The following is a 26,583-nucleotide window of genomic DNA, read 5'->3' on the forward strand; positions in this document are numbered from 1 at the left end:
AAACCCATTGCCATCGAGTCGATTCCGACTCATAGCGACCCTATAGAACAGAGTTGAACTGCCCCGTAGAGTTTCCTAGGAGCGCCCGGTGGATTCAAACTGCCGACCTTTTGGTTAGCAGGCAGAGCACTTAACCACTACGCCACTAGGGTTTCCGCACTGTTCTTTTGGCAGTCCATAGTATATTCAATATTCTTTACCAACACCACAATTCGAAGGCTTCAATTCTTTGGTCTTCCTTATTCACTGCCCAGCTTTCACCTGCATATGATGCGATTGAAAATACCATGGCTTGGATCAGCCGCACTTTAGTCTTCAAGGTGACATCTTTGCTTTTCAACACTTTAAAGAGGTCCTTTGCAGCAGATTTGCCCAATGCAATGCATCTTTTGATTTCTTGTTGCTGCTTCTATGAGTGTTGACTGTGGATCCAAGTAAAATGAAATCCTTGACAACTTCAGTCTTTTCTCCATTTATGAATATGTGGCTTACTGGTCCAGTTATGAGGATTTTTGTTTTCTTTATGTTGAGGTGTAATCCATACTGAAGGCTGTGGTCTTTGATCTTTATTAGTATGTGCTTCGAGTCCTCTTAACTTTCAGTAAGCAAGGTTGTGCCATCTGCTTCACACAGGTTGTTAATAAGTCTTCCTCTGATCCTGATGCTCTGTTCTTCTTCATATAGTCCAGCTTCTCGTATTATTTGTTTAGCATACAGATTGAATAGGTTTGGTGAAAGGATACAACCGGGACGCACACCTTTGCTGACTTTAATTAAACCACTCATCATCCTCTTGTTCTGTTTGAACTACTGCCTCTTTTTGATCTATGTACAGGTTCCTAATGAGCACAATTAAGTGTTCTGGAATTCCCGTTCTTCACAATGTTATCCACAATTTGTTATGATCCACACAGTCGAATGCCTTTGCATAGTCAATAAAACACAGGTGAACATCCTCCTGGTATTCTCTACTTTCAGCCAGGATCCACCTGACATCAGCAATGAGATCCCTGGTTCCACAACCTCCTCCAAATCCAGCCTGGATTTCTGGCAGTTCCGTGTTGATATACAGCCGCAGCCGTTTTTGAATGATCTTCAGCAAAATTTCGCTTGTGTGTGATATTAATGATATTGTTCTATAATTTCTGCATACGGTTAGATCACCTTTCTTGGGAATAGGCATATGCATCTCTTCTAGTCAGATGGCCAAGAAGCTGTCTTCCAAATTTCTTGGCATAGACAAGTGGGCACTTCCAGTACTGCATCCACTTGCTGAAACATCTCAGTCAATTCCTGGAGCCCTGGCTTTCGCCAATGCCGTTGGTGCAGCTTGGACTTCTTCCTTTGGTACCATCAGTTCCTGACCATATGCTACTTCTGGAAATGGTTGACAGTCGACTAATTCTTTTCGGTATAATGACTCTGAGTATTCCTTCCATCTTCTTTTGATGCTCTCTGTGTCATTTAATGTTTTCCCCATAGAATCCTTCACTATTGCAACTTGAGGCTTAAATTTTTTCTTCAGTTCTTTCAGCTTGAGAAACACTGAGCATAAGCATGTTCTTCCCTTTTGGTTTTCCATCTCCAGCTCTTTGCACAAGTCATTATAATACTTTGTCTTCTCGAGCCACCCTTTGAAATATTCTATTCAGTTCTTTTACTTCATCATTTCTTCCTTTTGCTTTAGTGGCTCGACGTTTGAGAGTAAGGTTCAGAGTCTCCCCTGACATCGACCTTGGTCTTTTCTTTATTTCTTGTCTTTTCAACAACCTCGTGCTTTCTTCATGTATGATGTCCTTGATGTCGTTCCACAACTCGTCTGGTCCTTGGTCATTAGGGTTCAATGCATCAAATCTATTCTTGAGATGATCTCTAAATTCAGGTGGGATATACTCAAGGTTGAATTTTGGCTCTTGTGGATTTGCTCTTTCTTCAGTTTGAACTTGAACTTGCATAGGAGCAAATGATAGTCTGTTCCACAGTCAGCCCCTGGCCCCTGTTCTGACTGATGATATTGAGCTTTTCCATTGTCTCCTTCCACAGATGTAGTCGATTTGATTCCTCTGTATTCCATCTGGGGAGGTCCATGTGTATAGTGGCTGTTTATGTTGGTGAAAAAAGGTATTTGCAATGAAGAAGTTGTTGGTCTTGAAAAATTCTATCATTCGCTCTCCCACATTTTTTCTATCATCAAGGCCATATTTTCCAACCTTTCCAATCCTTCTTCTTTGTTTCCAACTTTCACGTTCCAATCTCCAATAATTATCAATGTATCCTGACTGCATGTTCGATAAATTTCAGACTACAGAAGCTGATAAAAAACCTTCTATTTTTTAATCTTTGGTCTTAGTGGTTGGTGTGTAAATTTGAATAATAGACATATTAACTGGTCTTCCTTGTAAGTATATGAATATTATCCTATCACTGACAGTGTTGTACTTCAGGATAGATCTTGAAATGTTCTTTTTGACGATGAATGCGACACCATTCCACTTCAAGTTGTCATTCCCAACATAGTAGACTATATCATTGTCTGATTCAAAATGGCTAATACCAGTCCGTTTCAGCTCACTAATTCCTAGGATATCAATGTTTACGCATACCATTTCATCTTTGATAATTTCTAGTTTTCCTAGATTCATACTTTGTACATTCCAGGTTCTGATTATAATGGATGTTTGCAGCTGCTTCTTCTCACTTTGAGTTGTGCCACATCAGTAAATGAAGGTCCTGAAATGTTTACTCCATCCATGTCATTAAGGTTGACTCTACTTTGAGAAGGCAGCTCTTCCAATCGTCTTTTGGGTGAGTGCCTTCCAGCCTGGGGGGCTCATCTTCTGGCACTATATCAGATAGTGTTCGGCCGCTATTCATAAGGTTTTCCGTGGCTAATTCTTTTCAGAAGTAGACCGCTAGATCCTTCTTCCTAGTCTTAGTCTGGAAACACAGCTGAAACCTGTCCTCCATGGGTGACACTGCTGGTATCTGAATACTGGTGGTATAGCTTCCAGCATCACAGCAACACGCAAGCCCCTACTGTATGGATTGAATTATGTCCCCTCAAAAATGTGTGTATCAATTGGGCTGGGCCATGACTCCAGGTATTGTGTGATCTTCCTGTATGTTGTAAATCCTGCCTCTACGATGTTAATGAGGGAGGATGAGCGGCAGTTGTATTAGTGAGGCAGGACTCAACCTACAGGACTGGATTGTGTCTTGAGGCAATCTCTCGATAAAAGATAGAAGCAAGCAGAGAGTCGGGGGACCTCATACCACCAAGAAAGCAGCACCAGGAGCAGAGCATGTCCTTTGGACAGGGGGTCCCTGCTCCTGAAAAGCTCCAGGGGAAGCCTTCCTCCAGAGCTGACAGAGAGAGAAAGCCTTCCTCTGGAGCTGACACCCTGAATTTGGACTTTTAACCTACTAGACTGTGAGAAAACAAATTTCTCTTTGTTAAAGCCATCCAGTTGTGGTATTTCTGTTACGACAGCACTAGATGACTAAGACACCCACAGTACAACAAACTGATAGACATGTGGGAGTTCAAGTTCACAGAGGACAAAAAATTAGCAGAGGTAGCTTCGACTTACTTCTATACATACAGAAAATCTTACAGCAAATTAGATAGGGTAGCCCAATTTTTAGATCTACTGATAGAAAATTACTGCCTATCAAAAGTAATTTTATTGCCCTCCTAAGAAGTTCTATCCTAAGGTAACTTTTACAGGCATTTAGAAGGCTTAGGTTCTAAATCTTGTCTCTGACACAAATTTGTTACAAAATTTGGACAGTCAACATTACCTTCCAGGTCTGTTACTCTCACTGATAATGAGGAGGGTAAAGTCAGTCACCTCAAAACACTGACATTCTGTGATCTATGTGAGATCGTACCATATAATGGAAATTATAAAGCTTTGCAGGACTTCCATTACTAGCCAAGATGCAACAAGAACTGGATTTACTGTCCCATCTGAAACAACGAAAAAAACAGAGAGAATATACAAAACAACAATATTCAAGACTGGAAATGGAAATCAGACAATGATCCCTGAGAGACAAAAAATAAACGAAATGAGCTCTATGATTAAAACAGTTTACTGCCTAGAAAGAGTTTCCAGGCTGTACGTCAGGTATCTGTGACTGAAAAGATGGAGCTGGAACTCTAGAAAGGCCAAGTAGCTAGAGTTCAGAGAGCACAGTATCCACAAGAAAGCTGCAGAGAGAAAGGAGGGAGGGGTGGGGGAATATCTGTACGGAGGGTTCCCCTCCAGTCTTTGGCTGAGTTCTGGTCTATGAGGAAATTACCCAAGGCCCGGGAAAGAATCACCCAAAAAGGATTAGAGGGAACAATCTCCACAGCACACACAGGGCCTAGAGTAGTTTTTCCAGAAAAGTTTTGCCTCATTAGCAGGGAAAAACTAAGCCCTATACTGAACACTGCTCCAGTCTTTTGTAAAAAAGCTTAGTAAGACCCAAGCAACTACATCTCAGAGCAAAGCTCAAAAGTATTTACAGAATACAAAAACATTCAGCACCTAAAAAAAATCAAATTCACAATGTCTGACAGCCAATCAAAAAGTACCAGGCATGCAATGAAGCCAGAAAATATAATCCATAGTGAGACAGGAAAAAAAAAATCGAAACCAATCCAGAATGACACCAACAACAGACCCAGAAGACAATGATATTAAGACAGTTAATATACAGGTATTACATGTTCATGAAGCTAGGAGGAAGAGTGTGCATGTTAAGACATGGAAGATATCAAAAAGACTGAAATTCAAATTGAGCTTCTAGAGATGAAAACTACAATGACTGATGAAAAATACACTGGACAGGATTAACAGATTAGACATTGCTGAAAACAAGATGTGTGAATTAAAGACAAAGCAATAGAAACTATCCAAAATAAAACCCAAAAAGACTGAAAAATAATAATAATAACAATAATGAAGAAAGCATCACTGAGCTGCAGGAAAACCTTAAGTAACTTAATGTAAACGTAACTGAAGTGCCCAAAGGAAGTGGGGGGCCAGAGAAATATTTAATGAAATAATGGCCAAAATTTTTCCAAATTTGGTAAAAATTATAAACCCACAGATTCAAGCAAAAAGTTCAACAAACTCCAAGCATAGGAAGTAGGAAGAAAATTATAACCACATCATAACAAACAACATTAACAAATTGATTAAAACCAATTGTAAAGAAAAAAAAATTTTTTAAGCTATATATGGGAACTCTATTTTCTGCACACTTTTTCTCTAAACCTGAAACTGCTCTAAAAATAGTCTATTGATTAAAAAATAGACTATGATTTTGCATTATTTACTTAAAAAAAAGGTCAAATAAAGTTTTTATCAAACATACAAAGATTTTGCAATCAGACATACCTGAGTTTAAATCTTGCTTCTGCCTGGGTGACTAATAATAAGTGATTATTATTATCCGTATCAATAATATCAATTTTTACTACCAGTAATTAACTGTTTACTATGAATGGGTCATGTATTGTGTCAATTGTTTTATGTATATATGACCTCATGGAATTCTCACAACTCAGAATGACACTATTATCTCTGCTTTATGGGAATGCTGGAATTTAAACCCAGGTTGCTGGGTTTTAAGCCAAAGCCCATGCTCTTAACCACTGTTTGTAAAATAAAGATAGTAGTAGCTACTTCATAGAGTAACTGTGAGGACTAAACAAGACAATGTATGCATACCACCCAGTACAATGCCTGACACACTGCAGTTGCTCAGTAAGTATACAGTCATACTTACCAAACATCTCATCTTCCAAACCATGAACAAAGGCTCCACAAGCTCCAGACTCGATCAAGTTCACTGCCCCCGTATCTATTTCTTCCTTGGGGGCATCATCTCCCCACTTCCTGCCGCTGGAAAACTCTCCTGAACTGTAAAGTTCCTTGGCACGCTCATGTGCAGTTCGTTTCCTCTGTAGAGGACAACAACAATTACTACCTGTAGGAGGTTCATAACAGAAGAGTAAGATGCACCCCTGAGAACATGGGCAGGTAGGAAATAAAACTGCTCTCTGAGTTACACTGAACAAAAGAAATACTCAGTATCTGAAAGAAGAGAATGCAAATTCAACTGAAAGTAAGTCCAGAGGCTCACAAGCCTACAATACCTGACAGTAATGTGATTAAAGAGTATGAAGATAGCTAAAGAATGTGTCAATCAGACAGGTGCTGGTAGTCAAGGCAATATGGGAAAGGAAGAGCCAGAGAGGTAAATAAAAGCAGTGCTCCTCTCCAAGCACTATTCTGGGAAGACAAAACACTGGCCCTAGAAAACAATCTCTTCAGTCTCAGTAGAAATAGGTCTCTATCTGGTAATGATGTTTTTTGTGTGGACACTGTTGTCACCAAGCAACCTTTTAGTAAGTTCACTTCCCACACAGATTGCCCTTAGAGTAGTATAAAAAAAAAGCCCAAACTTGCTGCCATCAAGTCCATTCCAACTCATAGTGATCCTGTAGTATAGTGGTTGACTAATATAACTATCCTGTCTACTTGACAGTTACAGTTCTTACACAGATGAATGAACTGGCATTCTACCTCTATACATTAGCCTTTTATAAACTTTCTCAGTGTTAGTCTGTATCCTTGTAGCCAGTTATCTCAGAGGCACTGATGAGATATAGCACCTGAGCCTGCAAGGATGCGGATCAGAAAACAATATAGTAATGCTTGCACACTGTGTCATGTTTTGGAAACCTTGCATTAGTCATCCCTCACCATCTACTATCAACATTTCCTTCTTTACGCTTCCACCCTTCCCTCCCCCTCCCAGAAGACACTTAAAATCCAGAACTGATCTCAGATGAAGGCAATACCACGGTAATGGTGCCGTATAATTTCTCTTCAGGACAGCCATATGGCAATGTTTCATGAAGTACAGATGTTAACTCCTCAACCACTCCTAAGAATTCATCTTAGAGAGTAACTCAAACAAGGAGAAGCGTCGATATGCATGAAGATGATGATCTTTATGTGATTTACAATGGTGGGGGGAAATTAGGAGAATCTAAATGTTCAATATATTGAAAGGACTAAGAAATGACTTACAGCACATCTATTTTAGAGAATATTAAACAACCAGTAAAAATATGAAAAAAGTATGAAGTCAGCAATATGAAAAAATAAGCACATGATGTAACGGTAAATGTAAACAGTGGAATGAAAAGTGATGTGCATAAAATGATTAAGAAAAAGAGCCAAGAAGAAATATATCAAAATGACCAAAGTTAGGGTAGTGAGAATATGGGTAAATTGTTTCCCTTTCCCCACTATTTATCAAAGATTCTGTAACTCTTTAATTATCACTTTTACAATTTTAAAAATTAAGGCATTTTTTCAGACTCATATTTGGTTCTGCAAACCACATCAGAAAAGTATCACAGTGAAAGCTTCAGGGCATTCCACAGAAGGCATTTTGTTACCATTTGGAAAAAGAATTTGCTCACTCTTCCATGGGAACTGATGTTGAAAAGGAGCTCTAAGATGTCATACCATTTCACATCATCATCTCCTAGTTTCTAACAAATAGAAAATTAATCTCTCCTTGTCTTTGTAAAGCACAACCTGTGTAAAGTATTTCATTACAATAATACACAATTTAATGCAGTAGCTTGTAGTTTGGTTCAGGTTACCAAGGTCTTAAATTAAAATGTAATCCAGTCACCCTACATTAACTTAACAAATGCATGAGCTAGAAAATTAAATCAACACAACTCGACACGTGGGTACCACAATGGTGTTTAGTTATAGAAATCTAGTTTTAACACAAAGAATTTAAGTTACCCTCAGATCTGACATCAGCTTCTTGTCAAGGGTCTGCTCCAAAAAATGAGAACTGACTTGCTCCATAGAGCCCTGTAAATAGAATCCAAAGCAAATTAAACAACTTTTATGATTTGAACATCATCTTAAAATTCAAGTTTGAGGCTATCTTAAATGCATAAAGATAATCTTATTATCATTGATAGTTAAGGCCATCATCATCAGGACAATAATAAAAAACATTAACAGCAGCTATTACCAAAACAAAGCTTACTATGTGCCATGCACTGTTCTATGTGCTTTATACACATATTAATTTTAGTTCACTTAATCCTCACTATGGTCCTATAGGAAACCCTGGTGGTGTAGTGGTTAAGCGCTACGGCTGCTAACCCAAGGGTCGGCAGTTTGAATCCGCCAGGCGCTCTTCGGAAACTCTGTGGGGCAGTTCTACTCTGTCCTATCGGGTCGCTATCAGTCAGAATCGACTCGATGGCACTGGGTTTTTTGGTTTGGTTATGGTCCCACGAAGTAAATACTACTATTAGCCCCGTTTTATATATGGGGAAAACAGGAGGCACAAAAAGATTAAGTAACTCATTCAAGAACATAAAGGCAGTAAATTCCAGAGCTGGGGTATGAACCTAGGCGCCAGAATCCTTTGACTTAACCATGACCCTCTACCGTCTCTCCATTCCTTTTCTTTCCATTCTTTCCATTCACTTGTTCATTCATTCACTCATTCCAGAAAACATTTATTTAGCAACCATTCAGCTATATGCCTACAGTCTTCAGGGACAGGAACACAAGAATAAAAAACATCAACTCTGCACTCAATGACCTCACAGACTAGTGATGGAGACTGACAAGCAAAGAGGTAACTGCGTTATGGTATGAACACTTAGAAAGGTTGTAGTGAACACTGTAATGAACACTTACAAAGGTTGCTGTGGAAACTCAGATCACAGTCAGTTTAGGGATGAGACAGGAGAGGTATATTTCGGGAATTGGAAACACGAGTACAAATGCATGAAGAGAGAATGCCATGTAGGAAACAGCAAGTGGTTTTATGAATGGAATGCAAGATGGGGGTGCCAAAAAAGAAGCAGAACAGATAGGGACAGATCATAAAGAGCCTTAATCATGCTAAAGAATCTGCCTTATGAGTAATGACTAGCTAACTTCTATTAAACACTTAATGAGAGCTTTTTTTTTTAACTTCTATTAAACACTTAATGAGAGCTTAATAGCACATAAAATATTTACTTATATTTTTAAAATTGATTTCTCACAACCTCATTAAGAATGTACACTATTCCTATTTTTTAGATGAGAAATTGAGGCTGAGTAGATAACTTGTTTAAGGATAAACATAGATTTACACTTTATAAACATCATCTTGCTAACAATGTGACTAATGGGACCAGAAGGAACCAAAACGAAAGTGGAAACTAGTTGAACAAAAAAAACCAAACGTGTCACCACTGAGTCAATTTCAACTCATAGCGATCTTATAGGACAGAGTAGAACTGCCCCATAGGGTTTCCAAAGAGATGTTGTTGTTGTTGTTGGTAGGTGCCTTTGAGTAGGTTCCGACTGACAGTGACCCTATATACAACAGAATGAAACACTGCCCAGTCCTGCATCATCCTCACAATCAGTATTATGCTTGAGCCCACTGTTGCAGCCACTGTGTCAATACATCTTGTTGAGGGTTTTCCTCTTTTTCCCTGACCCTGTACTTTATCAAGAAGGATGTCCTCTAGGGACTGATCCCTCCTGATAACATGTCCAAAGTATGTGAGACAAAGTCTCATCATCCTTGTTTCTAAAGAGCATTCTTGCTGTACTTCTTCCAAGACAGATTTGTTCATTCTTTTGGCAGTCCATGCATGGTATATTCAATATTCTTTGCCAACGCCATAATTCAAAGGTGTCAATTCTTCTTCAGTCTTCCTTATTCACTGTCCAGATTTTGCATGCGACTGAAAATACCATGGCTTGGGTCAGGCGCACCTTAGTCTTCAAGGTGACATCTTTGCTTCTCAACACTTTAAAGAAGTCTTTTGCAGCAGATTTGCCCAATGCAATGCATTGTTTAATTTATTGACTGCTGCTTCCAGAAGTGCTGATTGTGGATCCAAGTAAAATTAAATCCCTGACAACTTCAATCTTTTCTCCGTTTATCATGATGTCGCTTATTGGTCCAACTGTGAGGATTTTTGTTTTCTTCATGTTGAGCTGTAATCCTTACTGAAGGCTGTAGTCTCTGATCTTCATCAGGAAGTGCTTCAAGTCCTCTTCACTTTCAGCAAGTAAGGTTATGTCATCTGCATAACACAAGCTGTTAATGAATCTTCCTTCAATCCTGATGCCCTGTTCTTCTTCATAATCCAGCATATGGAATTATTTGCTCAGTAAACAAATTGGGTAAGTATGGTAAAAGGATACAACCCCGATGCACACCTTTGCTGACTTCAGACCATACAGTATCCCCTTGTTCTGTTTGAACAACTGCCTCTTGATCTGTGTTCAGTTTCCTTACGAACAGAATTAAGTGTTCTGGAATTCCCATTCCTCACAATGGTATCCATAATTTGTTATGATCCACACAGTCAAATGCCTTTGCATAGTCAATAAAACACAGGTGAACATCTTTCTAGTATTCTCTGCTTTCAGCCAGGATCCATCTGACATCAGCAACATCCCTCGTTCCACATCCTCTTCTGAATTTGGCCTGAATTTCTGGTAGTTTCCTGTTGATGGACTGCTGCAATTACTTTTAAATGATCTTCAGCAATATTTTACTTGCATGTGATATAAATGGTTGAATCACCCTTCTTTGGAATTAGCATAAATGTGGATCTCTTCCAGTCCAGCTGTCTTCCAAATTTCCTGGGATACACGAGTGAGCACTTCCAGCGCTGCATCCATTTGGTGAAAGATCTCAATTGGTATTTCATCAATTCCTGGAGCCTTATTTTTCGCCAATGCCTTCAGTGCAGCTTGGACCTCTTCCTTCAGTACAGTCACTTCCTGATCATACACTACCCCCTGAAATGGCTGAACGTCAATCAAGACTTTTTGGTGTAGTGACTCTGTGTATTCCTTCCATCTTCTTTTGACGCCCCTGCACTGTTTAATATTTTCCCTGTAGAATCCTTCAATATTGCAACCCTGAAACTTGAATTTTTTCTTTGGTTCTTTCAGCTTGAAAAATGCTGAGTGGGTTCGTCCCTTTCAGCTTTCTTACTCCAGGTCTTCGCACATGTCCTAATACTCCTCTGTCTTCTCAAGCTGCCCTTTGAAATCTTCCGTTCAGCTTTTTCATTTTATCATTTCTTCTGTTTCCCTTAGAACTCTATGTTCAAGAGCAAGTTTCATAGTGTCTTTTCACATCTATTTTGGTCTTTTCTTTCTTTTAAATGACCTCTATAGCTTTCTTCATGTATGATGTCCTTAATGTCATTCCACAACTCATCTGGTCTTCAGTCAGTAGAGTTCAACAAATCAAATCTATTTCTTGAGATCTGAATACCAGTGGCATAGCTTCTAGCATCACAGCAACACGCAAGCCCCTACAGTACGACAAACTGACAAATGCATGGGGGAGGGAGTGGCTGATGGATTCAAACTGCCAACCTTTTAGTTGGCAGCTGAGTTCTTAATCACTATGCGACCAGGGCTCTGGAGGCCAGTTAGGAATTAATAAATATGGAAATGCTTACACAAGCTCCTGACCTTTTTTCCAATCACATTTTTTATAGAAAGTGACATGTTCTTTGGGAACATCCGTACCCAAATCAAAATCTTTCCTACTATTCTAGAGCAGCAACTTTTGTATTGTTTTGACTGAAGTAGTTTCAAAACCACTTTTTCTTTATATCCACACGGTACAGTTGGTGGCCTTGTTTGTTACACAGATCTGAGCCAATGGCAAATCTTAATATTCACTTTTTTATTCTAACACATCTATGTTATGAATAAGAACAAAAACTTTTTTAGATATCCTCACTTTCTCTTTACTTTGACCACTTGGCTTTACTCTCATCATTAGCACTTGGCTTTTTTTTTTTTAACTTCATATCCATTTTCTTTAGTTTATTATGTTAAAAAGCCATTTTTACTCTAACAAGCACTTTCAAGAAAACAAAGGAGATATTTCAGTGGGAGGACCCAGATCACTGATTCCTATCTGTCTTAGTTATCTAACGCTGCTATAACAAAAATACCACAAGTGAATGGCTTTAACGAACAGACACTTATTCTCTCACAGTTTAGGAGACTGGAAGTCTGAATTCTGGGCACCAGTCTAGAGGGAGGCTTTCTCTCTCTGTTGGATCTGGGTGAAGGTCCTTGTTCCTTGGTGATCTTCATGTGGTGGGACATCTATCTTTCCCCATCTCTGCTTTCTTAATCTGCTGTTTTTATATCTCAAGAGACTGACTCAAGACATAACTTACACTAATGCTGCCTCATTAACATAACAAAGAAAACTCATTCCCAAATGGGATTATAACCACGGGTATAATCCATAATAACCCTATAGGTCAGAGCAGAAGAACTGCCCCATAGGGTTTCCAAGGCTGCAATCTTTTTTTTCTCATTCAAAAGTTTATACAAATTTGTTTTGTGACATTGGTTGCAATCGCCACATTGTGACAGCATGTTCCCCCTTTCCACTCCAGGTTCCCTTTGTCCATTTACCCAGTTCCTGTGCCTTCCTGCCTTCACGTCTTGCTTTTGGGCAGGATTTGCCCATTTGGTTTTGCATATTTGACTGAACTAAGAAGCATGCTCCTCACGTGTGTTATTGTTTTACAGGTATATCTAATCTTTGTCTGAAAGTAGGCTTCAGGAGTTGTTTTAGTTCTGAGTTAGCAGGGTGTCCAGGGGCCACAGTCTCAGGGGTTCCTCCAGTCCCCGTCAGACCAATAAGTCTGGTGTTTTTTCATGAATTTGAATTTTGTTCTATTCTCCCACTCCATCTCTCTTGTGATTCCTGTCAGAGTGGTTGGGAGTGGTAGCCAGGCACTGTCTAGTTCTGGGCTAGCACTTGTTTTTTTAAAGGGCTTCTTTTTCCCCCCAAAAAGAAGGTTTTGGTCATTTCACAGTACGTTATTCTATGCATACTTCCCAATGCTCTCCTGGGATGCAGCTTCAGCTGAAATCACTTTCACAGCCACGCAGAGGGGATACTACTCAAATTTGGGCCTCAAAAAATTACGTATTGTTACATGTACTGAATTTTGAGTGCCACCTAAGCATAGCTTAAACTTGCTATGGACTGAATTGTGTCCTTCAAAAATATATGTTGTAAATCCTAACCCCTATACCTGTGGTTATTATCCCATTGGGAATCAGGTTTTCTTTTTTATGCTAATGAGGCAGTATTGGTGTAGGGTGTGTCTTGAGTCAATTTCTTTTGAGATATAAAAGAAGCAGATCAATCAAAGAAGAAAAGGAGCAGAGGTGGGGAGAGATAGATGCCAGGCCACCAAGAGGCCAAGGAACACTGTGCCTACAGATGCTGAAAAGAAACAAAGACCTTCCCCCAGAGCCAACAGAGAGAGAACACCTTCTCCTAGAGCCAGGGCCCTGAATTCGAACTTCTTGCCTCCTAGCCTGTGAGAAAATAAATTTTTGTTTGTTAAAGCCATCTGCTCATGGTATTTCTGTTACAGCAACACTAGATAAGACACTTGTCGTTCTAAATCCACAAATGCCAAGACTCCTATACATAGTGATACACTTGAGAAATAATGAGACTTCAACTTTATTCCCAAATGCCTTCTGGGTTTGTGACTTGAGACATGATGGCATTGTTCCTGAAGATACAGGAGGAGCAGATTTGAAACCAAAGGATAATGAGCTCATCATAAAATGCATCTCGCTAGTCAGAAAAGAAAAAAAAAAGCCACATTCTTCCCTACTTTAACTGAGACAAATATATTCATGTAAGATGGTGCGGATCCAACTGCTCTATCATAACTACTTAACCTAAATTTATAACACTAAGAAAACCATTTTGCCGGAGAGCTTTATAGATAAATGCCTCTGCAACTCAAACAGCAGATATTTAACAAACAACTATACCAAACCTGCTTTCAGAGGAAAAACTGCTCAATTAGTATAAGTAAGACTATGTCTTTTCTTTACTCCAGTTTTAAGGCTCCTCATCTCTATTGGCTGTTAACCAAAAGTTGGCAGCTCGAACCCACCCAGCGGCTCTGTGAGAGAAAAACCTGATGATTCGTTCCCATAAAGATTACAGCCTACAACCCAAGAGACAGAAATGACCACATAAACCAGAGACTCCATCAGCCTGAAACTAGGATAACTAGATGGCACCCAGCTACCAATTACTGCCCTGACAGGCAACACAACAGAGAGTCCCTGATGGACCAAGAGAAGAGTGGGATGCACAACTCAAATTCTAGTAAAAAGACCAGACTTAATGGTCTAAGACTGGAGGGACCCCAGAGAACATGGCCCCCAGACTCGCTGTTAGCCCAAAACTAAAACCATTCCCAAAGTCAACTCTTCAGACAAAGATTAGACTGGACTATAAGACATAAGATGATATTGGTGAGGAATGTGCTTCTTAGCTCAAGTAGACACATGTGACTATGTGGGCAGCTCCCATGAGGAGGTGAGTTGAGAAGGTAGAGGGGGACAGGAACCAGCTGAATAGACATGAGAAATACAGGGTAGAGAAGAAGAGTGTATTGTCTCATCATGGGGAGATCAGCTATGAGTACCTGGGAAGGTATGCATAAGCTTTTGTACGAGAGACTGTCTTGGTTTATAAACTTTCACTTAAAGCACAATTAAAAAAAAAAAAGTAATGCCTGTAGCCCCATGGATCTGCTTATATACTTGGAAACCAAGCTGCTTAGCCCCATTAGGGTCAGTTATAGGTAAATGAAAGCCAAACTTGTTTTGAATTTTCTGAAAATTTTTCACCTTGTTATAAGTCAAGAAGAATGGAAATGATTCATCTTTTTGTGCAAGAAGGCCTTAAGTCTAAAGCCCTGTCATCTCATTTAACTTCTTGTAAAACCTGGTTTCTGCTTTCCTCTCTAGCTTTATCATGTCACTGCCCCCCCCACCCTGAACATTACTCCCCCAAATACTAAATTGCCTGTAGTTTAGTATGGTATTAGTATGCATGATATTGCACACCTTCTATATCTCTGCTCATATTTTCTCCCTTCCTACTACTTCTCTACCTAGCTAACTCACACTTATCCTTAATGACTCAGTTCAGAAATCACCTCCTCTAGAGGCCTTCTATGGCTATGTTAGGTGTTCTTTACCAGATATTGTAATTGTCTGATTGTCTATCTCAGCCTATCAGACTACCAATTTTATTAAAGACAACAACTGTGTTCAGTGTTTGTTGAATTGCCAACGAGTGGTCTAACGGTCATCAGCAGTTCACCTGACTGCAGGGTTTGTCAGTTTGTCTACTTGAGAGTTGGGACAGGGGAGTTTTACCTATTAGCTTGCACAGAGGAACTTGTAAACTAGTAGGCCCTTAACTGCCCACGCACTGCTCTCACTGTTCCCATTGTGTAACTAGAGGAAGGGATTCCGCATGGGCTTTCTGGGCCTGAAGTTTGAAAACCTGATCTGTCATTTACTAGCTATGTGCCAGTACTTTTCTCATTTATTCCCTTTTCTAAGCCTTAGTTTTCTTATTTATAAAATGAGTACTATCTACTTCAAAGAGTTTAAAAGGATTAAATATCATTTGCAAGAAGTATGCATTTGAGTATATATACGTGTATGTGTGTTTCCGTGTATATAAGGAAATTGGGGCGTGTTTGTGTGCATATGACTGAAAATACCTAGCTTAATAGGCTAGGAACGCCATAAACAGTAGCAAGTATGCTTATTAATAAGATTAGATTGATTAATAATTATTTCTGAAGTACAAATGTCATTATTTGTATAATTTGGAGCTGTTCAGAGTTAAAATCACTGAAATTATAGCATGAAACACCTGATTCAAGTTAGAGTCATCCAAGTGGAAACCCTTTCAATTCACCACAGTAATTCACTATTCATACAGCTGTGTGCACATGCATTTTAGATCCTATGAGGGTTCAAAACTGAAAATTTTCAATGGTCCTGCTTTAAGGAATGCTTTTAAAACTGCCTACTCAGCTGAAGACAGACCACTAAACTATCCCTGTAAAACACCCCCATACACACATGCACACTCCTATTCATTCTATATAGAAATCTTTCTATATTGACTGGCTGTTCTTTAGTTCTGTATTCCAGGACCTGGAATAAAGTCCAGCACATTGTAGATGCTCAGTAAATGAAGAATGAAAGAATGTGATGAATGTCTAAACTGTTCTGAATTTTAAAATATTCATAAATCAAAACAAGGCTATAAAATATGAATTCAAAAACAAAATCATTAACAACTGGAATATTTTAGCTTTTTATTATGAATAAGCAATATAATCTGTAAAAAGGAAATACAGAAATCATTGAAAGTCCTTATTATTCCATGAAAATGCTTCACACAATTTCTGCAGTTAGCCATAAATGCTGGTCACAGAATCAGGAATATCACTGGATCTGTGTCCAGTACAGTCAGCTCCAAAGCATTTAGGCAACAATCCCACCAAGACTGGCAGTGCTGGGAGGGGAAGGGTATGAAAAGAGTCTTGATTTCTTCCTATAACATTTATACAATTTTTTTTACAGATATTTACATACTATAATTGCCCTCACTCCTACCCCCAACTGTTCATAATTTATAAAACATTCTCACAGACAGTATCTCACTTGAGCATCATGACAACCTCATGAGGTGAACAGAAGAGCCATTATAACCCCATTTAACAAATAAGGAAACTGAGACTAAGGTCAAGTGATATGTCCACAGTAGCACAGCTAGAAACTGAAGCTGAAAACAGGGCAACACTATTACTGTTGTAAAACATTTCCATCCCTGAAAATTAAAAAAAAAAAAAAGGTGCTATGCAAATAGCTGGAAAGTACCGGGCTAAAAGGTAAGAGATTAGGATCTGAATGACAGTTCTACCATTTTCTATCTGTGTAAACTGGATAATTAACTTCTCAGAGCCTGTTTTCTCCACTGGAAAATGGGGATAATAGCATCTATCTTGTAGGGTTGCCGTGATGAGTAAATGAGATAATGTGTGTAAAGGCCCTCCTAGCAAAGTATCTAGGATGACAAAACAGGTGCTTAGTAAATGGTAGCAACTATTTTTCTTATTATTTTCCTTTCCTCTGGGCCTTGGCTGTCTCATATGTTAAACAACAAGGTTAAACAGGATTAACTTTAAAATTCCTTACAGTTCTAAAAGACTACTTCTTCATAGGAAAATGAACCATTTCTTTCTATTTTAAGAAATTCTAAATTTCCAGAAGTGGGTCGAACCTACCCCTATTTGTAGTTTTTAAGATATTTGCACAAAGGTTAACAGGCAGTATGTTCATTAAAGAAAGTAGAACTTACCAATAGCTTTGCAGCTTGAACTCGAACCACCCAGGAGCCATCACTGACCATGTGACAAATTTTTCCAAACGCATCATCAACCAAGCGAATTTCTTCATTAGAAGAAGGGATTGGGACAATGCTAAATTAAAAGAAACCATGTATGACAAAACATAAGCCTAAACCTGCAAGGTCAATAAACCAAGAATATCCAAAAACTGGCACACATGGAAATGACAACTGAATAGTTCAAATCCTAGAATGATGAAATACATTTTAGAGTAAACAAATCACTCTGGGAATACGAACCAAGCATTTTAGTTCTCATGCAAATTATCGGTGACTTGAACAAAAGTGTTTAGCCCACCAAACGTTCAGTATTTGTGAGGATACCGAAACCTAGCTACCACAGAGTATTTTATATACTTAAGTTTATTCTCTCCTGTGATTGCATTCCTGTCAATACAGTAAATCTGAGAATGAATCATATAAAGCATCCTTGCAAATCTGGTCCTAAAAGAAGAGGTAATTTCCAGTTGTTTTTTTTTTTTTTTGATACACTAATTCACTACAAAATGGTTCCTAGTCCTACAGGCTCATTAACTCATTCCAGTTTTCAGATTTTGGGAGGCAGTTTAATGAAAAGACAACTAGACTCGGTCTTGAGCACTGCTCAGTCATTCATCAATTACAAAACAGTGGGTCAAGTCCCTTAACCTCTTGTGAGCACTTCAGTAAGACAGAATAAATAATATTTGACTCACCTCGCAGAATCACTGTGAGAATCAAATGATTCAATAGATGTAAAAATATTTTTAGCCAGGAAAACATCACAAAAGAAATATTAAATAAGGGATAATTATTCTCAAACTCACTTGGTATCTTTATCTGGCATTTATATTCTCTAAAATGGGTCCCAAACAATTTCAAAGGCTTTAAAAAAGAAAAGTGCTGAAAACCACTTAAAGCTAGTTCAATCTCTTCATTTATAGATGAGGACCTTGGGACCTACAGAGGTGAAGTATCTTTCCCAAGGGACACAGTAAGTTCATGACAGGGCTGAAAAATGAGGAAGACCAGGCATTCTGATTTGCATAGCCTGTGCTTTCTCCCCATTCCACACTGCCTTCCAGAAACCTAACCAACATTCATTTTCTGGAGGTGGGCTGTGTGCACGGTGGGAGGAGAGAAGAACAGATTAGCAATGAACAATAGCTGGCTTACACCCACACTAACCTTTCAGGATAGAGCTGACTGACAACCCAGATAAGCTGGACTGCAGCACTGCGCACTTGTTCGTAATCATCAGAGAGCAATTTGCAGGCCTGCAAAGAAAGATCCCAAAAGTCTATTAGCTCTGTGCCCTCCCAGATGATGTTCAAACTAATTTCAAAACAAGGATTGGGTGGCTTGCTGAAAATGTCAATCAAAATATTTGTGGGTGGTTTTAAGTTCCTGAACCTTTGCCCAACATAAGCATTCTTTGCCCAACATCAGCTGCTCTGGCTGTATTCTGACAGTGCACTCCACCCCCAACCCCGCCCCACTCCAGGTCTTAAGAGTAGAACCCACCACAGACTGATAGTACAAAAACCATCTGAACGGCACCAAGCCTAGCAAACCCTGCTCTCACAGGTTCAAACACCGAAGATGTTTTTCCCCCTGCCTGTAAGACCAAAAAGCACATGTTTCTTACTGAAAGTCCATCTGTAGACTAAATGTAGAATTTTAATACTAAGCTGTCAAAACAGGCCAGATTACTGTTTTACTTTGATTTGAAATGGAATACCCTTACTCCACCCATAGTCATGGCAACATCCTAGACTTCAACAACACTCAGAACTCAGAAACTTTAAAATACTATATTCCATGGTGTGTTTGTAACATCCTACTGCTCTAGTCTTCAGGACTTAGCCTATCACATCCACTGGGCCTGCTGGTCCCTTTAGCCAGGGCTTCTAAACCTAGGCACAATTTACATTTTGGGTTGAATAACTCTTTGTTGTGGAGGACTCTCCTGTGCATGGTAGGAGTTAAGCAGCATCCTTGGCTCTACCCACTAGATGACAGTAGCATTCCCCTCCCTGTACCTTGTAACAGCCAAAAATATCTCCAAATGTTGCCAAATGTCCCCTGGAGAGCAAAATCTCCCCAGTTAAGAACCACTGCCTTAGCCTCACCCCTTTTCTCCATATGAACCACCCTGTCCTTGTTCCATACTTTTCATTTGCACAGGTACCACGGCTGTTAAATTATATATCCCCCATTCTTGGAAAGTATGTCTTAGATTCAAAAACACATTATTTCACATTCTTTCTAATTAGAGGTGCCACGCTGAGCTAGCTGAAGCCCTTACGTTTCCAAACTCTGACAATAGGTGTGCTGCCCTCCCAGCTTCGTGATTCTTCTTCCCTCCCAGACAGTAGCCATTTAAAGTACCTGATTATAAATTGCTTGGTGTAATTTCAGTCCTCTTTCATGGAGCTGCAACTAGATAATAAAGATATAGTTTAAGCATTTGGAAAAAAAAAAAAAAAAAGATCAGTATTTCCAATGTCTCCCCACAATCTCACATATTCCCCCCATTATAGCAGACTAACATAATTCCCTTTAGTCAAAATCAGTGCTATAAGAATAAGAAGCCTGGTCAAAGACTTTACAATAGAAGTGCTCAAACACTTAATAAATCTAACTCATGAAATGCCCAAGGAAATACCAAAAGAATAAAATATTAAGAAAGCTCCCCAGAAAAGCATGCCCTCCTGATAACTTGCACCTGTATGTCTGAAACATGGAAGGCAAAGCGTGTACATGTTGTAAAACAATACCATCATGCACCTATGCAATACTCAATCACCTCCCTTTCTGCTGGGACAGGTGACCTGGAGGAGGGATGTGATTTGGTATTACATTACAATAGGTACAGGTTGTAACAAAAGGCATAGGTTGCACCTTCCCTGTTTCAGAAATACAGGTGAAAGTCACCAGAGAAGCCCAAAGAAAAGCACAACTGATATACACGAATGTGTGCCTTTGAGTCCCATGACATCACCACCAACACCTTCCTGAAACTATGCAGGTATATGCTGGGAGTGTCCAGAATGCAGCCAAGGCAGCACTAGCCATGAACTTAACAAAACCAGTGAAGATGACAACAACAAAAAAATGTCCCCAGTTAGTTTTCATGATCACTTTTACCATGGCTTTTATAGCTGCTGTTCTGACACGAGGGTCCTGGTCACTGAAGTAATCCCCTATAATCTTCTGCACATCTCTAGGAGCTAAGCCTTCTGCATCCATTGTGACACTTTTCTCCAAGGAGCCGAGATTGCCGAGTAATTGCAGACACTTATTTCTTACTCCATGAGAGGTATCTGTCAGGTGCTATTAAAAAAAAAAAAAAAAAAAAAAAAGAGGGTGCAAACAAACAAGATTAAGCAACAAAAGAAAAAAGATAAATTGGACCTCATAAAAATTAAAAATTTTTGTGTATCAAAGGCATTATAAAGAATGTGAAAAGACAACTTACAGCATGGGAGCAATATCTGAAAATTATGTATCTGAGTAGGATTTAATACCCAAAATATATAAAGAACTCTTACAATTCAACAGCAAAAAGACAAACAACCCAATTAAAAAAATGGGCAAAGGACCTGAATAGACATTTCTCCAAAGAAGATATACAAACGGCCAACAAGCACATGAAAAGACGTTCAACTTCACTGGTCATTAAGACAATGCAAATCAAATCCACAATAAGATATCGCTTCACACCCAATACCGGTTGCCCTCAAGTCGGTTCAACACACAGTGACCCCGTGTGTGTGTGTGTGTGTGTCTCTGTGTGTGTGTGTCTGTGTGTGTGTGTGGAACTGTGCTCCACAGGGTTTTCAATGGCTGGTTTTTTAGAAGTAGATCACCAGGCCTTTCTTCTGAGGTGCCTATGGGTAGACTTAAACCTCCTTTTTGGTTAGCAGCTTAGAGCATTAACCATTTGCATCACCTAGGGACACCAACTAGAATGATCTCAATCAAAAAAACAAAAAATAAGAAGAGTCGAAGAGGATGTGGAGAAATAGGAATCCTTGTACATTGCCGATGAGAATGTAAAATGGTGCAGCCACTATGGAAAACTGACACATGCTGTAACTTGGGTGAACCTCAAAAACTTATGCTAAGTGAAAGAAGTCAGACACAAAAGGTCACATACTGTGTGATTCCTTTTATATGATAGATCTTGTTTCATAGGCATAGCAGCTTAGTGGAATGAGCACAGATGGAATCAGACTTAGGTTTGATTACTGACCCTGCTACTTAGCATCTATGTGACCTTAACCAAGGCCCTTACCAAAAAAAAAAACAAACCCAAACCAGTTGCCCTGGAGTTGATTCTGACTCATTGAGACCCCATGTGTTGCAAAGTAGAACTGCACTCGCTCCAAAGGGTTTTCAAGGCCAAGGCCTTTTGGAAGCAGATTGCCAGGCCTTTCTTCCAAGGCATCCCTTGGTGGGTTCAAACTGCCAACTTCTTGGTTAGTAGTTGAATGCTTAACATTTTGTGCCCAGAGACCCCTAACTAAGCCCCTTAACTTTCAGAAATCTTTCATTTGCAAAAATAGGAATAATACCCCCTACCACACAGTTTTACAGTGAATGGATTAAATGAATCAATTTTATAAGTACTGTATGTAAAACAGCAAGTAATGCCTGAAAAACAACAGACATTCAATAAGTGTAGTGTCTAGTACAGTGTCTGCACCTACCTGCGCTTAACATTAAACCTACTTTAAAAGAAAAGGGAAATAGTAGGGCAAGAGAAAAGCAGGCTACAATGGTAAATTTTTTGTTATATATTTTACCCCAATTAAATATTTTAAAAAGGCTCAGTTAAGCATTTTATCTCAGAGTTAATTCCTTTGCCTCCCAGTTATTTAGGCTACAAAAATGTGAAACACACGTTTATGTCTTCACAATGCCTTACGTAAGTTAAGGGCTCAGTGTAATCCAACAAAACAAGGCAATGACACAGACTGAGAAGTCAGAAACTTCCAGATACGAAGGTGACTAATGACTCTGTTTGTCGCAGTTAATACAGCAGGTTTTCTTTTAACGAACTATTTACACTTAGCATGGAAGCATCATTTCTCATAACTAAACTGTGGATTGAACCACCAGCCTTTGGAGTTTCCTACCACTGCTACAAATACTTATTTGATTTTCAAACAAGAAGCTAAAAGCTTCTAGCTACTATTAAGGTAACCAAGAACATTGATGCACAACTGACCTATGACTGCACACTGAATCTTGGCCCAAAAGACAGTGTAAGTCTAAATTACACCCTCAGGGCAGCAATTACAGTTTTATGAAGTCCTTCACCTACAGGTCACTTCTTGCATCACAGCCATCACCATTTATAGCTGTCGAGTGTCTCCTCTGCAGAGGATGTCATTTTGGAGTTATACACTCTACCACGCCATTAAGGTGCCATTATTTTCATATTAAGGAATGAGTAAGCAAACCACATCCCCGCTAGTAAGAGCACTCTTTGTCAAAAATGAAATAAACCAACCAGTTAAAAACTACTCCTAAAGGGGAAAAAAAAAATCAATGGTTAAGTACAATGAAAAAAAGCTGAGGATGAAGCTAAATAAGACAAAAATAACTTAATTGAGTCACTCAATTTCAATATGGATTGTTTTTAAGCACAGATAAAAATTCAGTGTACTCTGTATGCAAATGATTCTAATAGGTACCCGCTCCTAACAAGCGACACACAGTATCTGTTTGGGAGGTATTTTATACATGTTTAAAAGCTATATGGTCCATCTGTTGCCTTCAAGGGCTAACTGTACTTTGCCATAGAAATAAAGAACAGAGAAAAGACCGTGGGCATCCACAAATGGTTTGAGGTACAAGAAATCAAGCACCGTAACATCAAGTAAGAACAAATTTGGTATACTCAATTATCTGATGGGGTGACAGCAGTAAATACTTACTTTCTGCACTGCCTCTGCTGTTTCTGAAGCATTTCTCCTGCTTGTCCCTCACTAAGAATTTTCCACAATAAGTAAGGTAATACAAATTGAACATTTATTAAGAAGCGTTGAAAGAACAGTGTTCTGGTGTGCAGTTTTCAGAGAATTAGTACATAATAAAATACAACTGCATTAGTTTCCTAAGGCTGCTGTAACAAATTACCACAACCTGGGTGGCTTAAAACAACAGAAATGTATTCTCTCACAGTTGTAGAGGCCAGATGTCTGAAATCAAGGTGTCAGCAGGGCCACTCTCTTTCTGAAGGTTCTAGGAAAGATCCTTCCTTACCTCTCCTAGCTTCTGGTGGCTGCCAGCAACCCGTGGCATTCCTTGGCTTATAGCTGCATCTCTGCCTCCTTTGTCACAGGGCCTTCTTCCCTGTATCTCTGTATCTCTCCTCTAATAAGGACACCAGTCATTGAATTTAGAGCCCACCCTAATAGAATACGACTTAATCTTAGCTAATTATATGTACAAACAACTACTTTCCAAATAAGGCCACATACTGAGGTCCTGGTAGACATGAATCTTGGGGGACAACCTTCAACCCAGTGGCAATTGACACTAAAATTCTACCAAAGTGAACCTGATACACACAGCAACATGAATGAATCTCACAAACATTATGCTGAGTGAAAAAGGCAGGTCACAACAGGATACATACTACATGATTCCATTTATATAAAGATCTAAAACAGGGAAAATTAATCTATGGTGAAACATCAGGAAAGTGGTTACCTAGGTGGGTAGGGGAGGAACTGATGACAAGGTGGCAAGAAGAAACTTTCTGGTGCTATGTAAATATTCTATTACCTTGATAAGGGTGTGGATAATACAACTGTTCACGTTTGTCAAAACTCACTAAATATTTCACATTTCACTACACGTAAATTATACCTAAAAACACTATGAACACACCGCGTGAACCATCAAGATATGTAAACAAAGTAGTGCGTAGAATAGCCTGTAAGGTATGTTACAATTTCTATAAAAGAAAAAAGGACATATATATATATATACATATATATATGTATGTGTGTGTAAATATATATGTACACATGTATGTTCAGAGTCTATGTGAATTGAATAACTTTGTAGAGACACACTAGAAACTTAACAGTGGTTAATTCTAAGAAGAAAGCCATGGGACAAGGTTGAGAAGGAGACATACATGGTATGGTTTAAGTTTTGTCCCTACTATGTGAATCCATTATATTTAAAACCAAATAAATAAAAATTAACGTAAAAAAAGTCTTATCTAGTGCTGCTATAATAGAAATACCACAAGTACATGACTTTAACAAAAATAAATTTATTTTTTCATGATCTAGTAGTCCAAATTCAGGGCATCAGCCCCAGGAGAAGGCTTTCTGTCTCTGTCAGCTCTGGAGGAAGGCCCTTCTTCTCAATTTTCCCCTGGACTAGGAGCTTCTCTGCATAGAAACCCCAGGGGCCAAAGGATGAGCTCTGCTCCCAATGCTGCTTTGTTGGTGGTCCCCCCACCCCTTCACCTCTCTTTAATCTCTTGTAAGATAAAAGGTGGTAAAGGCCACACCCCAGGGAAACTCCCTTTACGCTGGATCAGGAATGAGACACGGGATAAGGGTATTACATTCCACCCTAATCCTCTTTAACATAATCTAATCTTGCCTCATTAACCTCAAGCAGAGATTAGGATTTACAACACATAGGAAAATTACATCTACCACAAAATGGAGGGTAAGCACACAATACTGGGAATCACGGCCTAACCAAGTTGACACATATTTTGGGGGGACACAATTCAATCCATGACAAAAAATTAGGCATTCCAAATTGATCTACAGATTCAACACAATCCCTATCCAAATCTCAGCTGCCTTTTTTTTTCAGATATTTATAACCTAATCCTAAAATTCATATGGGAATAAAGGGACCCAGAATAATCAAAATAATATTGAAAAAGAAAGTTGGGGGCTCACACTTACCAATTTCAAAACTTACTAGAAAACTACAGTAATATAGACAGTGTTTTTTAGTAGTGGTGTAAGGACATACAGATCGACAAAATAGAATTGAGACTCCAGAAACGAACTGTTATATTTATAATCAATAGATTTTCTACAAGGGTGCCCATTCAATGGGGAAAGAATAGTTTTTTTCAATAAATAGTGCTGGGACAACTGGATGGATATCTACCTGCAAAAGAATGAAGTTAGACCTCTAATTCACATCATATATAAAAAACTCAAATGAGATCAAAGACTGAAATATGAGAACTAAAACTATAAAACTAGTATAAGAAAAAACTTGTTGCTGTCAAGTCAATTCTGACTCACAGTGACCCTACAGGACACAGTAGAACGGCCCCACAGGGTTTCGAAGACGATAATCTTTACGGAAGCAGACTGCCACATCTTTCTCTCACAGAATGACTGGTGGTTTCAAACAGCCAAGCTTCTGGTTAGCAGCTGAGCGTTTAACCACTGTGCCACCAGGGCTCCTTACTGCAAACAAACATAGGTGTAAATCTTTATGACCTTGGGTTAAGCAGTAGTTTCTTATATACGACTCCAAAAGCACAAGTAACAAAAGAAAAAAACAGATAAATCAGGTATCATACGACATTTTGTGCTTCACAGAACACTATCAGGAAAAGCAAAAGACAACCCACAGATTGAGAGAAAATACTTGCAAATCACATAAATGATAAGGGACTAGTATCCAGAATGTATAAAGAATTATTACTACTCAATTTTTTTAATGATAAAAAGACAACCCAATTTAAAAATTGGCAAAGGATCTGAACAGACATTTCTCCAAAGAAGATATACAAACAGCTAATAAGCACATGAAAAATGCTCGACATCATTAGTTATTGTGGAAATATAAATCAAAACCACAGTGACACACCACTTAACACCTACTAGGATGAATGTAACAAAAAAAGACAGACAGAAAGTGGATGTGGAAAAATTGAAGCCTTGGTACACTGCTGGTGGGAAGGTAACACAGTACAGCCCCTTTGGAAAAGCATCTGAGAGTTCCTGTTAATGAATATACCCAAGAAAACTGAATATCTACATCCATACAAAAAGTTGCACATGAATATTCATAGCAGCACTACTCATAATAGCCAAAAAAGTAGAAACAATCCAAATGCCCATCTACTGATGAATCGATAAACAAAATGTGGTATACCCATATAATGAAATATTATTTTCAAAAAAAGAATAAGGTACAGATATATGATACAACATGGATAAAAACCCTGAAAAC

General features: G+C 38.9%; 1 protein-coding gene across 6 annotated transcripts in view; it reads right to left on the reverse strand.

Moving 5' to 3' along the window:
- Positions 1–26,583, reverse strand: part of INTS4 (integrator complex subunit 4) — a 137,332-nt gene that overhangs the window by 84,998 nt on the left and 25,751 nt on the right. For all 6 annotated transcript variants that reach the window (XR_010322498.1, XR_010322497.1, XM_064288739.1 and 3 more), the window contains 6 exons: positions 20,488–20,673; positions 19,729–19,779; positions 18,526–18,614; positions 17,311–17,431; positions 7,827–7,898; positions 5,782–5,956 (listed from right to left, as the gene is read on the reverse strand). Coding sequence is in view for 4 of the 6 variants with exons in the window: in XM_064288739.1 (XP_064144809.1) it covers positions 5,782–5,956; positions 7,827–7,898; positions 17,311–17,431; positions 18,526–18,614; positions 19,729–19,779; positions 20,488–20,673 (694 nt within the window). In the remaining 2 variants the exon portion in view is untranslated. The remainder of the gene's footprint in view (positions 1–5,781; positions 5,957–7,826; positions 7,899–17,310; positions 17,432–18,525; positions 18,615–19,728; positions 19,780–20,487; positions 20,674–26,583) is intronic.

Source organism: Loxodonta africana, chromosome 7 (genome assembly GCF_030014295.1).
Source record: "Loxodonta africana isolate mLoxAfr1 chromosome 7, mLoxAfr1.hap2, whole genome shotgun sequence".
Classification (NCBI taxonomy): Eukaryota; Metazoa; Chordata; class Mammalia; order Proboscidea; family Elephantidae; genus Loxodonta; species Loxodonta africana.